Source organism: Equus caballus, chromosome 27, assembly GCF_041296265.1.
Source record: "Equus caballus isolate H_3958 breed thoroughbred chromosome 27, TB-T2T, whole genome shotgun sequence".
Lineage (NCBI taxonomy): Eukaryota > Metazoa > Chordata > Mammalia > Perissodactyla > Equidae > Equus > Equus caballus.
Window position 1 is genome coordinate 21,706,854 of NC_091710.1, and position 14,621 is coordinate 21,721,474.

General features: G+C 45.9%; 1 protein-coding gene across 1 annotated transcript in view; it reads left to right on the forward strand.

Moving 5' to 3' along the window:
* Positions 1 to 10,696, forward strand: part of SFRP1 (secreted frizzled related protein 1) — a 45,839-nt gene extending 35,143 nt beyond the window's left edge. The window contains exon 3 of the mRNA XM_023630936.2: positions 7,184 to 10,696. Within this exon, the coding sequence (XP_023486704.1) occupies positions 7,184 to 7,506 (323 nt within the window). The 3' untranslated portion in view covers positions 7,507 to 10,696. The remainder of the gene's footprint in view (positions 1 to 7,183) is intronic.
* The last annotated feature ends 3,925 nt before the right edge of the window (positions 10,697 to 14,621 follow it).

A 14,621-nucleotide genomic window follows, 5' to 3' on the forward strand; every position in this document is an offset into this window, starting at 1 on the left:
GAACTTCACCGCTGCACCACTGGGCTGGCCCCTAGACATTATTTCTTAATTTGAATTTTTAGACATTAATTTTAATTTTTGATTAAATTCTTAATTTTAATGTTTAGACATTATTTATTGATTTTCTGTTATTGAAGATAAGGATTTATCTGTCTGATAGTATATCCTCATTTCTCCCCATTTTTTCCAATATGGTTATATTGCACTTTTGGTTAAATTAATACTCGATGTTTATTATAATTATGTAAATATTGTTTGCAGCTGAGCCATGTAGTGTACTACATTTATATTTCCTTTATTGTACACCTTTTTGTTTTCCCTTGAGATAGTAATTGCCTCGTGTTATTTTCCCAGTTCCTTATATTTTTATTTTATGAATTCAGCCCCAAACTTTACTGCAGGCATGCATCAGGTAGTCTGCTAAGCCTTCTTTCTCCCAGTTCAGTCTGGACCAGTTGAGCTTTACAGTTGTTCTGGAAAAACTGTTTTAAGATTTCCATTGCTTTTATCTTGTGTTAGATGTTTGGTTTCCTGTGTCTTGTTCTGCATTTTTGTAGAGCACATCATGGAGTAGTTTTCTAAGAAAAGATACATGGGAAGATGTGGTATATCTACACAATGGAATGCTCCTTAGCCATAAAAAAGACGAAATCGTGCCATTTGTGACAACATGGATGGACCTTGAGGGTATTATGCTAAGTGAAATAAGTCAGATGGAGAAAGTCGAATACTGTGTGATTTCACTTATATGTGGAAGATAAACAAACAAATAATAAACACATGGATACGGAGAACACATTGGTGGTTACCAGAGGGGAAGGGGGCAGGGGGAGAGCAGAAGGCGTAAAGGGGCACATTTGTACAGTGATGCATGGAAACTACACTTTTGGTGTTGAACACAAGGTAGTCTATACAAAAGCTGAAATATCATGATGTACACCTGAAATTTATACCATGTTTTAAACCAACATGACCTCAATAAAATAAAAAAAAGAAAAGATATATGGAAGATAACTTTTTTAACCTTTGAACGTCTGAAGATGTCTTTATTCTACTCTCACACACTGATGGTTTGGCCCAGTGTGGAATCTGGTGATTTTAAAGGCACTGGTCCATTATCTTCCAGCTTCTAGTGTTGCTGTCGATGAGTCCAGTGCCATTCTGATGCCTGATGCTTTTTCTAGATGTATGCTTCCTTTTTCTCTAGAGGATTTTAAAAGTTCTCTTTATCCCTTTATCCTTGACTCATTGAACTGGGCACCATTTAATCTGTGAACTCATCGCCTTGATTTCTGGAAAATTTTCGTGTATTATTTCTTTGGTATTTTCTCCTTCTTTTACTTGGTTCTCTCTTGCTCAGATGTTGAAACTCCTGGGTTGATTCTATATCTTATCTTTCTTCCTCCTATTTCCCATTTTTTTATCATTTTGTTCAGCTTTCCAGAAAAGTTTCCCACCTTATCTTAAAGCATTTGTATTGCATTCTTTACTTCTGCTTTTACATTTTAAATTCCCAAATACTCTTTCTGTTCTCTGAACATTCCTTTTAATAGCTTTCTGTTCTGGTTTTATGAATGCAGTATCTTAGCTAATATTATCTTTGTGAAAAGGTTTTTATGTTCCTTACCTTGTCTCTGTTATCTCTGAATTCTTTTTATCTGTTTGTTTTGTATGTTTTGGTCTCTGTTTTCACATTTAGAGAATTTCCTGAAATGCCTGCTGATCCTTGGCTGGCCATTTGAATTTAAGAGTGAAGCCTTACACTGGAAGCTCTTTGTGTATTTGCGTGGCCTGTGATTTGTTGGGCCTCATTTTAGAGTTTTGTTGGGGGGAGCTGTAGGTCTTCGCTTTGGGGCTCCTAGTTTCTTTAGCTAGAAACTCTTCAGTCCCTTCAGTGGGGGATGTAAATGTAGTGTCCTAAGGCCTGAGGGTCTCACTGTTTGCTAGGTAGACTGCTGTAGTGAAGCCCAGCGAAGGTTCAAATCTTCTGTATAGAATAAACCTCTTGGCTGCTGCTGGAGGTGCTGAGGCCCAGTCACCTGGCTTTATGGCCCAGCATAGTGGATCTGAGTGTTCTTATACAGATTTTTTACCAATTCCTCTGTTTAATACAGTCTCTGTAGTGGAGTTCAGAAGTGCCCACTGGCCCCAATTCGTGAGCACTTCTGAGTCCTGCAGTGTGGGTCAGCCCGTTTCTTCCTGGTATCCCTATCTGCCAGCAGCCAGGTTTCAGCTTTTCTTCTCCCTGTGGAGCCAGGTTCCACAGTCCATTTGCTTTCTCTTGCGCTAAATGTTGGTATGTTCTTGTTTTCTTGCATGTGTTTATAACTTCTTTTTTTTCCTATAATTTTAAACTGACTTCAGAAAGGAGTAGAAGTGATTGTCTGTGCTCAGTCAAATATGTTTGACTAGAAGTGGCCATTGGTAACTCTTCACAAGCATTCCAGAAACTTGGGCATACCTTGTCTTTTCCCTTCCCATCCCACTCGCCCTTTGGGATCCTGGCCTCCCACAGGTCATCAGTGGCCCCCGAATCGCCAAGTCCAGTGATCTAGTCTCACACTCATTCTTAAACTCTGCAGCCTTGGGGGCTGAGGAGCATTTCCTCCATTTGAAATGCCTCCCGCCTGTGCTCCCTGAGACACCTGGCCGGCTGGTTTTCCATCTGTGCCTCTGATGACTTTTATGGTAAGTCTTCTCCCCCTCCTGAGGAAGGTGCTCTCTGGGGTCCCTCATTCTCTTCTTTTCTCTGTACTTGACTCTTCACTGTAACTATGACCTGTAGTCAGGTGACTCACAATCTGATTACCACCTTAGCCCCCCTCCACCTTCCCCGTCAGATCCTCCTTGCATTCCCGCAGCCCCTCCACATTATTGGTTGTATAAATGACTGGTCCTTGGCTGATGATTGCCTCACATCCAAGCACCTGTCCAGGTAATTGGAAGACGGTCAGGAGGAGATGGTTTTGAAGAGAGGGTGGTTTTGGGATGAGTGTAACGTGTTTCCCGTTCTCATTTCAGCCTCAGAAATATGGCCAAGCCTCCTGGGGAGGCCACCAAGGGACTGTAATTTCTGAGCAAAGATTATGGTTCAGGTGACTGAATGTGGAATGGAGCTTTAAGGGTCTACCTGGACATAAGGGGTTATTGATTGTAAGGTTGTTGAGACAGATGCAGACAGCCCCTAATGGCAGCCTTAAGTTTTGGGTTTTCAGTTTCTGCATCTCTACATTCTTGCCGGCAGTGACCAGCAAGGTGAGAGGTGGGCATAATGTTCTACCCTGGGAGGATGTTAAGTGTTGGTAAAAAAACCCCAGAAGTGTTTTGTTTCTGTTTTGTTTTGTTTTAGTTCAGGGTCCCTGTTCCTGGTAGCTGAGATCAGGGGCGCAAGCTCGGTGTAGCCTCATCTCCCAGGGTGAGAAGGTCGGGGGATGAGGGAAGAGAAGGAACACAGAGTGGAGCTAGTGCTGGAGAAGAGCTTGGCTGCTCCCAGTATTGCCCAGCATGGGCCCACTGGACAGTAGTACTGCCAGGACGGCAGGCAGACTGCACTCGACACTTTACAGACAGAAAACTGAGACCTGGGGACCTCGGAACCAGATTTTGTGGTCACACAGTGAGAACGCAGGACCCAGTACTCCATCCAGCGCACCCGCTGTCGCCCCAGCTGCCGCCTCCTGAGGCTTCTCCTCCCTGTTCACCACCACCATTTGCACTGCAAACTGTGAACACAGTCCCTGGGCGAAATCCCTGGGGTCCGGGCAGTGTCCGCATGGTGGGGGCTGGGTGGGGGAGAGGAAGTGGTGATCAGTCCCAGGCTACTCCTGCGACACCCACCCCCGTCCCAGCAGCCCCTGGATGTGGCGTGGTGGGAGGTTGCACACATTTCCACAGGCACGGGGAAATCAACCTCGGCCGGCTAATCGTCTATCCAAACATTGTTGGTAATCTGCACCCCTAAAATAAACCCTCGAAAGATGGAGGGATGTTAGTAATTTCTGGCCATATGTGCCTCCTCCTTCCCTACTCTCCCCACCTCAGAAAAGAAAGGGAGCCAAATGGCAAGAAATAAAGAGTCTAATGCATAACATATTTCCATCATTGGATTTTCCCTCTCCCCTCGATGTCCCCCCACCTATGTAAACTAAATTCCTTTACACGGTCATGGCAAAGGAACATTAATTTTTGATTTGACTTGTGATTAAAAGCAACACAATCAAAAGAGTGAAATAGTTTCCATTGAAGCAATATCATTTTAAACCCAGTCATGGTAGAGTAGGAAAGAGCGTGCGTGGTCTCTGGGGTTAGATGTGGGTTCCAATCCTGATTCTCTCTCTTACAAACTGGCCTCACGTTGTCATTGCTTAACCTGAGACCTTCTCCTTGATTGTAATAAATAGTAACGATCCTTCTTAACGTGATTGCTGCGAGCGTAAAATCAGGAGCCATCGCAGAGCTCCTATCCTGTGCTCATAGACAGTGCCTGGTGCGTGGTGGGGACTCAGAAAATGATGGCTCCCTTCTCTGCAGAAAAGAGTGTGCTTGCATTGTCAGCTTGGGCGTGCATTTGTCTCTCCTGTGATGTTACTGATCGCTCCCATAGCTACACTTGGTTCCCAGCCTTAGACTTTGGGAGGTAGCTTGGGACTCATCTTACCCTGTGGGGCCACTTCTTGGAGGGTCTTGTGAAAGGAGCAAAATTGTCCTTCCTGCCTTGCCTCTCCCCAATGCTCTTGGTTGCCTTTCTTTGATGAGTGCTTTCCGGCAATCCATTTGCCCCGTTTTGCAGAAGGAAAGGAGAGATGGAGACTTGAGTTTGTCTCAGCCTGGGCGGGGAGTCTCCTCTTGCAGGTGCCCCACTCAACCTCACTGAGAACTTTCTCATTCAGCAAGCCGCAGACTAGGACAGCTGAAGTCTTTTCTCAAGTGAACCCCAGGTGCAAGGTTGTAAGCCAACAAGGAAAGCTGAAGCAGGTGTGGGCCTGTCTGGGCATGTCTGGGCTGAGGTCCTGGAGGGGTGGTTTCCGCTGCTTTCTATTCACTGCTGCGCTCCCACCTGCTGATCCCACTGTGCTCTGTCTGCAGTGGGGGTGGGGGTCAAGCATAGTCAGAAGTGCTGAGCAATGGCTGGTTCAGGGTCGGGGGAGAGTTAGAGAGGAACTCCTTGAGAAGCTGTGCTCACCCCACTCCCATGGGTGCTGGGAAGCCTGGACCAGCCTGAGAGGTCAGTGTCAATCCTCAGCAAGAGCATTCTGATGCTTGGTGCCCAGTTCCTGAACCTTCTGCCACCCTTGGGAGTGAGGCATTTCCTAAGGTGTACCAGGCCTAGGGTATTAGATGGGGTTAAGTTGGCTGCAAGATCTGGAACTCTTTTTGTAAGAAAAAGAAAGCAGTGGGGGTGTGTTTAATTTACTGACTTTGACGCATTCATTAAAGATTTGTTCCTAGGAATTTTTTCCCCTCCTCCTTATTCTTGGGTTGGTTGGCCAAGGGTGTGTCTTCTAATCAACTAAATATTAAATAATAGAGCCTTCTCAAATGCAATTTTTCCTTTGCCAGAGTCGTCTCTTTCAACCAGAAGGACCTCTTCTCCCGTTTCATAAGTAAAGTCTTTTTGAAATGTAGGTGAAACGAGGAAGCGAGTCTGAGCTCCTCCTCCCTATTTTCTTGGTCCGTTGAGTCAGTACTCTAAATTTTGGGTTCATTATAAAGAATTTTGCAGCTGCAGAGTCAGCACGGACAGCATGGTGATTAAAAGTGCGTGTTCAGACTTGGGTTGACTTTAGGATTAGCCCCTTTGGGCGAGTAAACTTAACCCCTTATGCCTCAGCTTTCTCATCTGTTAAATGGGGAAAAGAACCGTTCCTTCTTCACAGAGTTGTCAGGTTTAACTGAGGAAACACATGGAGAAGACTCAGCACGCTTCCTGGCATGCCCTGTGCTTTCATGATTCTTAGTTACTGTTATTTAGTTCAGATTCAAGCCTTTTTTCAGAGAGTGTGGGTGGAAGCTTTGGGGCTTGGTAATTTTGAATTCAGAGGATGTACAAATTATTTGGCGACTAGCGTCTAGAAAATGATTTCCACCTCCTTTGGAAATATCTGGGGATGGCCCATCTTAGAGGGAAGTTGATTGTAACAGTGACACCATTTGTTTAGTGGGTTTACAGCATGTAGAATGCCTCCGCACTAATTTATCTTCATCAGTAGACTTTGTCGTAGCCATCATTAAAATATGTGGTCTATGTGTTAAAAAATAATATTAACTCACAGTCTGTAGAGACACAGAAAAGAGAAGGCAGAGTTGGTGGATGGCTGGTTTTCCCTTTCTGCAGGGAGCTGTGCTGAGAACAGAAGCCCATGTACCATATCGGGTATGAGGAGAGATCAGCACCTGGGTTTATCTGTCGGGACTTCACTGCTCTGATCTGTCAAGAAGTCAGAGTTGAGTTTGGTTCTGTGTGGGTCTACTCAGTGGCTAGAACATCAGTGGTGCCCATTGGTGGTTGATTAGTGGTTGACGGAACACTAGCGGTACCTGCTGTCAGAACCCCCTAGAGGCCCCGTGGTCAGCACCCCTATTTCTCCAGTGTGAAAGTTGGACAGTGATGTTTGACAAGCACGACAAGTTGCATCGCCCTTGAACTTCCCCTTGCCGAGTGTGCACACATAGGTTCTGCCTTTCTTATTTCCAGGGCCCAACTTTCAAGGAATTTTAGGACCTTTTGATGTTAAAAAACTAAATCAATAACTTTTTCTTAAAACAAAAAAAACCTCAGGGTAAGTTTTTTCTTTTAGTGCTGAGGTCTATAGCATTCGATTATATAGATTATATTGGATCCTATGATCCCCTTCTCTTAAAGCATTGTATGATGTTCTGAGTCACTGAGTTTTTAAAAAGTGAAATACAATTTGGTTTTGAAAATTTATTTGACAGTCTCGTGGCACTCCATGGCAACTATTAGACACCACAAAACTAGGGGGTAGAATCAGTACATAAAGATTAATGGAGACCTTGGTTCTTACCTATAAAGCTGCCTCCTTCTTTTACTTGCTGTTTGCCTTTCATTTCATCCTCCTCTTCAGCCATAAATGTGGGTTATTGTTTTAGATGAAAAGCTGTGTTCTAAAATGCTTTCTCTCTCCCTTCTCTCCTTTCCCCGCCCTCCCCTCCCCATCTCTAGCACTGAGGATGAAAATAAAAGAAGTGAAAAAAGAAAATGGTGACAAAAAGATTGTCCCCAAGAAGAAGAAGCCCCTGAAGTTGGGGCCCATCAAGAAGAAGGAACTGAAGAAGCTCGTCCTGTACCTGAAGAATGGGGCCGACTGCCCCTGCCACCAGCTGGACAACCTCAGCCACAATTTTCTCATCATGGGCCGCAAAGTGAAGAGCCAGTACTTGCTGACGGCAATCCACAAGTGGGACAAGAAAAACAAGGAATTCAAGAACTTCATGAAGAAAATGAAAAATCATGAATGTCCCACTTTTCAGTCAGTCTTTAAGTGATTCTCACGGGCAGGTTGGGGAGGGAGCCGTGGGTTGGGGTGAGGGTGGGGGCTGAGCAGACCTCCTGGAACTGCAGTGGTTCACACTCACTGCTCTTCCTGTTGCCAGGGGACCTTGTAATCCAGTTGGCTTCCCTCTTGCACTGTCCCACTCCTTCCCCCCCATAGCCGCACTCCAGACCCCAGTCCAGCCAGTATTTAAAGCCGCACGCCCAGGTAAAGAAAACCGGTTAGATTAGGAAGCCTCTTAAGATCTGCAGTGTGGAACAGCATGTTACTCAGTAAAAGGAGGTGCAAAACCATTTCGACCAGAGACACAGTCACTAGAAAAGAAAATGTTGCTGGCAAACAAAGGGGATTGGCAGAAAGTGAGAGCAGCAAAAATGAAATTCTGCAACTTTCTTTGTCAATACGAATTGCTTGTGGATCAGCTAATCTATGCCTTTGGAACTAGAAAATTCTGACTATGGGTAAGACACGTTGCTTTCAGTTCCAGAGTAATTTCTCTTTCTGTCTCCTTTAGACAGAAACACACGCACCATGCTTACAACCTAAGATCAGTTCTGGAAAGTCATGGGTGCAGGGAAGCAAAGTGCAAGTAGAGTGTCAGAGGGACAGTGGGGTGGTCGTGCTGCCCTGCCTTCCTCATGGCTGTCTCTCGATACAATCAGCCAGTCTTGGGGGCCCTGTAAGTGGCAGTTAACATCAGCTCCATGCATGATCTAATCTCCAGGCATTGGCAGGGCGGCACGCGCCTGCCTTTGTGTGAGGGGAAAGAAACACGGCGGGCAGCAAACCCACAGCATGAGAGAGAGGATGACTTTCAGACCAAGAGGCAACCATTAGTGGTTTTCAGAAAACATAGTTAAAGAAGAAAAAAAGAAAAAAGTTTAGAACAGTCCAGCAAATTGCTAGTCAGGGTGAATTGTAATTGGGTGAAAAGCTTAGTATTCTAATTTCATCTGTTTGTTCATTTCACATATTTTTTTAAAGAACAACAACAAAAAACCCCACTTACTTTTCAAGGTTTTAGAGAAAGTCTACACTGAGCGTTTGAAAGGTGTAACTAAGACCAAGGTCTCTGGTGCCTGCAAGGCTGCCTTCTAGCAGAGCTGTTCTCTCATTAGGCGTTTTGGGTGGGAGGTGGACACGCCTGGTGGCGTAGCTGTGTGGTCCTCGTTGCTGAGGAGTTCGGGGCTGCCCTGGACCCAACACAATGCTAATCAAAACTCACAGTGCTTCCCCTTCTTTTCTTTCCTGTGAAGAAATGGATTCCTTTAACTTCATTGCCTTTAGATCAAAGCAACTCAGAGCAGCCTTCCTGCCTGTTCTCCTGCACTTAAAAAAAAAATCTTTTTTTCATTTCTGCAGAGGGAAAGTTGAGCTACAAGTGTCCCCATCCAAGGAGAGAGTTCCAAAGGCAGAACATGCCTGCAGTTCCCCAGTGCCCTGAGTATTTCTCAAAGCCCTCGTGGTTAGTGAGCCATGCACATAAACCTGTTCACTTACGCAACTTTGCTCCCCTGTTCAATGTGTAGTATAGGAAGTAATTCTAAAAAATTAATGTTAATTTCTTGCCCGAGCCGGATTCTTAATTCTCTGTAACATCTAGAGGACTTTAGTGACTGTCCCTCTGGGCGAGTGTTTATACCCAGCCCGGATGCCACAGTGAAGCTGGAAAGTGTCACCTCTGGCCCCAGCCTGACGCGGAAACAGTGGAAGATTCTGTTAACTTCCTAAGACTCCAGTCTGAAAATCAGCCTGCCAGCTTCATTACCTGCCTGAGGGTTATCCTGATACAATTAACTTCTCACAATTAGTGAGCCCATCATTTTAACACGTTTTTTGGTTCTCTCTGCCCTTTAATCATAAAGTGTTGGGGATCTTCAGTGATTTGCCTGTAATTTTGGATGATTTTTAAAAAATGTATGTATATTAGTTAATTAGAAATATTCCACTTTCATATTGTCAACTGAAATTCAGAGTGATTTCATGGGCGCCTGGATCTGGGTCTTAGTTTCGGTCGATTAACTCGAGAGCTCAGTGCTCATGTGTATCTGCTCGTTGGACAGAGTGCACCCTGCCACAGGGCCCTCTGTCCCAGGCCGGGGCCTGAGGGGAGGGGTTGATGTGGGGTACTGGCAGTTACGCAGAAAGACATGGCAGAGAGGCGGCCATGCTGAGCAACTCTCTAAATGGGAATTCTCAGGCAGGAAGTGACGTTTTCAGAAAGATTGAAAATCAGTTGGAAATGTGAATTGCAGCTGCAGCTTTACCCCAACCACGGAGCCCCTGGACCTGGAGTTTCACTGTGGACTTGAGACACACCAGCTTCGTCTCCTGCACTCTAGCAGTTTCAGGGCACAAAGCTGCATTTTTATCACAAAGCTTTGTTTTTCTCAACAAAGGATATCACAAAACCAATGTGCAGACTCATTGCTTTGTCCTTGATTTCCAAAGCGGAGATCTGTATGTGATTTGGTAATTATTGCTAGTGCAAAGGTCGTATTTGTAAAGATTTAGAATAATCATTCTGGGTAGAATCCGGTGAGGTCATTGGCAGAACTCGGCTAAATCTTTGAAGAGCAGTAGTCGTTATCTTAGAAGATAGAAAGTGAGGTGAGAATTCTAAGAACACTTTACTTTTGGAATATCCTGTGTAACCCTTGGCTCTTGGTGCGGTGAACTAGCACCAAGGTCTCCCTAAGGCAGAATCCAGTGAGAGCTCCTGTTTTCCTTTGGATCCGGAAATTACAGACACCCCACTGCCCGCACCTAGACTCTGCCTTCTCCTCCGACACCACCTGAGCAGTCGCTCTGTGGGAGCGCCACAGATGGGGTGGGGCCAGACGATGTGGTTTAGAAGTGCACCTTAGGTAACTCTGTGGAACCTGCACTGGCCATTGTGACCTGCCACCAGCAGATATGTGGACACAGACGAAATTGCCCTTGCCTCTAGTTCCTTCTTGTAGCACTCCTCTTTTAGAGTCTAAATCTTTTACAAAAGCTTTGAATACTGTGAAAATGTTTTACATTCCATTTCGTTTGTGTTGTTTTTTTAACTGCATTTTACCAGATGTTTTGATGTTATCACTTATGTTAATAGTCATTCCCGTATGTGTTCATTTTATTTTCATGCTTTTCCTGCCATGTATCAATATTCACTTGACTAAAATCACTCAATTATTCAATGACCATGTGCGTTGTGACTTTTTCTCCCCGATGATACTTCCCTCACTCTCTTCCACTGCACACATCCCCCCATCTTGTATTTTTTCAGTGATGTCTTCTGGTCCCAGTTTAAAAATAGCTTTCAAATGTAACTGGGCCCTGGGAGGCCGGAGGAGCAGCTGCGAGGCCCCGCAGGCTGCCCTCACCCCAGCCCACATTCACATCTGCTGCCGTGAATAACTTCCAGAAGTGGTTCTCCTGGCTGTGTACGTTGCAGATCAGAGAGAAGGTTAAATACTTGTTCTACAAGAATGTGTTTTTCAATCTGCCATGTTTTCTTGTCCGTGTTTTTGGTGTCAGATGCTCTTTCCCCTCCGGCCAATTCAATGTTAAAATTACCAACTAAAATTTGAAAACTTTCTGGTATCTGGAGTCTTAGACCCACATGAGACCTTAGAGGAGACCAGATTTTCCCTTTCATTTACAGGTGGAGAAGCTAAGATGGGACGTGACTAGGATTTCCTGAGGAGTTTGGGAATCCCAGGTCCATGGCCTTGCTGGAACTGGAACCCAGGGCTCCCAAGTCCTAGTCATGTGGGAACAATGTCTGAATTACCGCTTCTGAGCTTCCCTTTGGCCCCAGAGTCTGGCACGCGCCAGGACCAAGCTGTTTCATATTAGGCTACATGCTTCTTGCCTAAGGAATTCTTCAGTGTGACTTTTAATTCTGTAAACAATTAGAGTGACAACTTCAGTTGATGTCATTCCCTGATTAACAAGGCACCTCCAAACCTCAGACAACTGGCAGTTTTACCCAGAAATGAGCAAATATTCCCGAGACACCCCAAACCACACCTAAGCACAGAGACACCATTTTTCAGGCATGGTATGAGGACTTGTAAAAAGTCCATTAAAGCCTGCTCCAGTATCAAGAGATTTTCCCATACTAGTACCTGACTGGTGAACTAGCGATGTGCTCGCCCAGCCGGGGAAAACATTGGCAGTTCCTTTTAGTTCCCCTGTGGTTAAGAGGAAGGGATATCTCTTTTAGGCTGGGGGTGGATGTCATTGTCACCCCACTGAAGCCCCACCACCATGACCCATAATTTCCCCTTGATCTTTTGAAATTTTTAAAAATAAATCAGACGGTGAAGTGTGTCCAAAGGCCTCTCAGCTTGTGCTGCTGGAGTCACCCTGGAGTTTGGGATCCCAGGGATCAGGACTGCTTGAGCCTTGTGCCTAAGTGATACTGGCAGCTCCAAGAACAGCAGCCTTGCCCTCAAGCTCTGTAGCATCCACACCTCTTCAAGGAATTATACAGATGCTCTCCTACACAAGGTGGAAAGAGACAAGGGCCACAATGTTATTCAAGTCACTTGGTCTTACTTCTAAGGCCATCTCCCCACAATGGATCTAGGCGTGCCAGCAATTCCCTTTCACTCCTGAGGAAGAGAAATCTGTACCAATCATCCCTTAGGTCTCAGAGGAAACAGGGAGAGTCATTCTTAAATTTTAGCATGTATCACCTAGGGAAGCTTGCTAACATGGCAGTTTCTGGCTTCCAGCCCTGGAAATTCGGTTGGAAGATTTTCCACGGGGCCCTAGAATCTGAACTTTGAAGCAGCAGCCTAGCTGTTCCAGATGCCAGCAGCCCACTGGATCTTACTTTGCAAAACACTCCAGTAGAACATCAGAGGCCTGGGGAGGAGAGGCAGTAGGTTACTTTGGTATCTCCCTTTCTGCTACCTACACAGTTCATATTGCTGTAGCTCTTTCTGAAGTTCTGTGAGTTATTCTTACCACGTGTTAGTTAATAAAAGATGTAATTTATATACACGTGGGAGGGAATGAGCCTAACTCTTTCCTTTATACCTTGGTACATCTGTCTCTCCAAGGAGTGTGTCTCAAACTGTAATATGCATGGGAGTTACCTGGAGGCCTTGGTAAAATGCAGATTCTGAGTGGGCAGGTCTGAGGTGGGGCTGGAGCTCTGCATTTCCACTGGGCTCCCGGGTGAGGGGAGAGGCTGACACTGCTGGTCTGCAGAGTGTACTTTGAGTAGCGAGGCTCTAAGGGGAAGTGGAAAGGGCCGCCAGGGCTCAGTAATGTCCTTGTTCTGTGCTGTCATAATGCCATCTCTGGGATCCCCGTGTAGAGCCTATCTCCTTGGGACTCAAAATATTAGCCATACCTTGGTTGGAAAGAAAATCAAACTGTGGGAGAATCATGATTAGAAACCTAAAGCTGGGGGGTAATCCGCTCGACACACTCCTTAATTTTCCCTTTGGTCCCAGGCCCTGAGGGTTGACTCTTTCCTGAGACTTCACTTATTCCAGAAACTCAGAGACCCTTTTCTTTTTTTCTTCCTCAGCAAACCATTAGCAATCCAGCCTCTGCCCTTCACTGACCTTCCCCAGCTCCCAGCCCGGGACCACCAGGGGTCGTTGGCATTAACCAACTGGCGGTACTCACCTCGACCGCTAAAGTAAGATCAGAATCTGACAACAGAATTGGAACTTTTCATGTTCCATTTGTTCACATCTGTGCAGTTTCAAGCTCAGGTTATGGGAGAGGCCAAGAAAAGGGGGAAAAACTGAAGTTTGGGGAGGGGAAATCCCACCTCTGATAAATTGAGGACAGCCTGCTGAGCAGGGCTGATTTACTGGGGCACCAGGCATTAGGAGTTCTGTGAGTGAAGGCCGACGAAGGCTGCTTTTTGTAGGTTTGGAGAAGATGGGTCCCAGAACAAGCTCCAAATAGAAGCAAAAAGCTCCTGTGTCTTTATACATCTGGGGACTATTTAGATAAGAAGGGGCTGCACTTGATCATGGTCTCTCAGTTGTTTGCTTAAATAAAGGGAGAGAAAGTTGCATGTGTGTGTTTAAGGAGAGAGGAGGTGCGAGGAAGGAGAGAGGCTCCAGCAATTTTCCACAGCCGAAACCCCACCACGTGGTTTTAATTAGGATGACCGTCCCCTCACCTGAGCACCAGAATTGGCGGATGGAGGTTGGGGCAAAGGATTCCGAGTTCTCATGGTCCTGTCCTGGAGATTTGAGCTAAGCTCCCCGGTGGGCAGTTGTGAGCGCCAAGGAAAAGCTTTTACCTTCTGCCTTGCTTGCAGTGCCTGCGTCCCGGGCCCTAGAACCGTGTGTGCTCGGGAAGCGTGGTCGCTGGCTAGCCAGGTGGGATCCCGGCCTGGGATCCTGAGATTCCTTGCATGTCAGGACTTAAAGCAATCAAAACCCAGAACTGCAGATTCTATTTCCTTTCAAAAAAAGAGAATTAGAAGGAAAAGGGGAGACCTTGCTCGAGAGCTTTGTGCGTGATCCCATCTCTGTTGCACTTATTAATAATTCATACCAGCATCCACGGTTGCTATTTGTATCTGGGAATGGATTGGGGCTGGGAGCTGGTTTAAGGGCCCCAGTTTCCATTGTTGCCGTCTAGTTCTCTGGAGAGTTGATGCAGGTCCGGGTAATTTTGCCTCTTTACCTAGAAGATTAAGCCCATACTCTGAAGGAATAAAGGTGTCACATGTCCAAACCCAGGTGCCTATTTCATACTGTGGCCTGGGGACAGCGAGGGTGAGTTCCACAGAGTTAACTGGATTCCTCCGGGGTCAGCACTCCCTCCCAAGGCTGGCAGCTGAGGCCAAGAGGGATCTAAATTTGGCTGCTCGTCCTGGCAGGTTGCTTGGTGACTTCTAGCAGCAGTACACCCCTCCAGCATGGCAAGTCAGGCCCTGACCTGGGCCAGGCCTGGGGGCCCCAAAGGCCCCTGTGGAGCGGGAGGAGGAGAAAGAACTCAACTTTCAAACCCTAGGAACTGGCTTCTCTGTGCTGTGAATCTTGATGAAAAGAAGGACAGCTGGTGTGTCCCAGTCAGTTTGACTCCTAGCAAAATGTTTCTGTCCTAGACCTTACTTATTGTGATGCTACCTCTAGC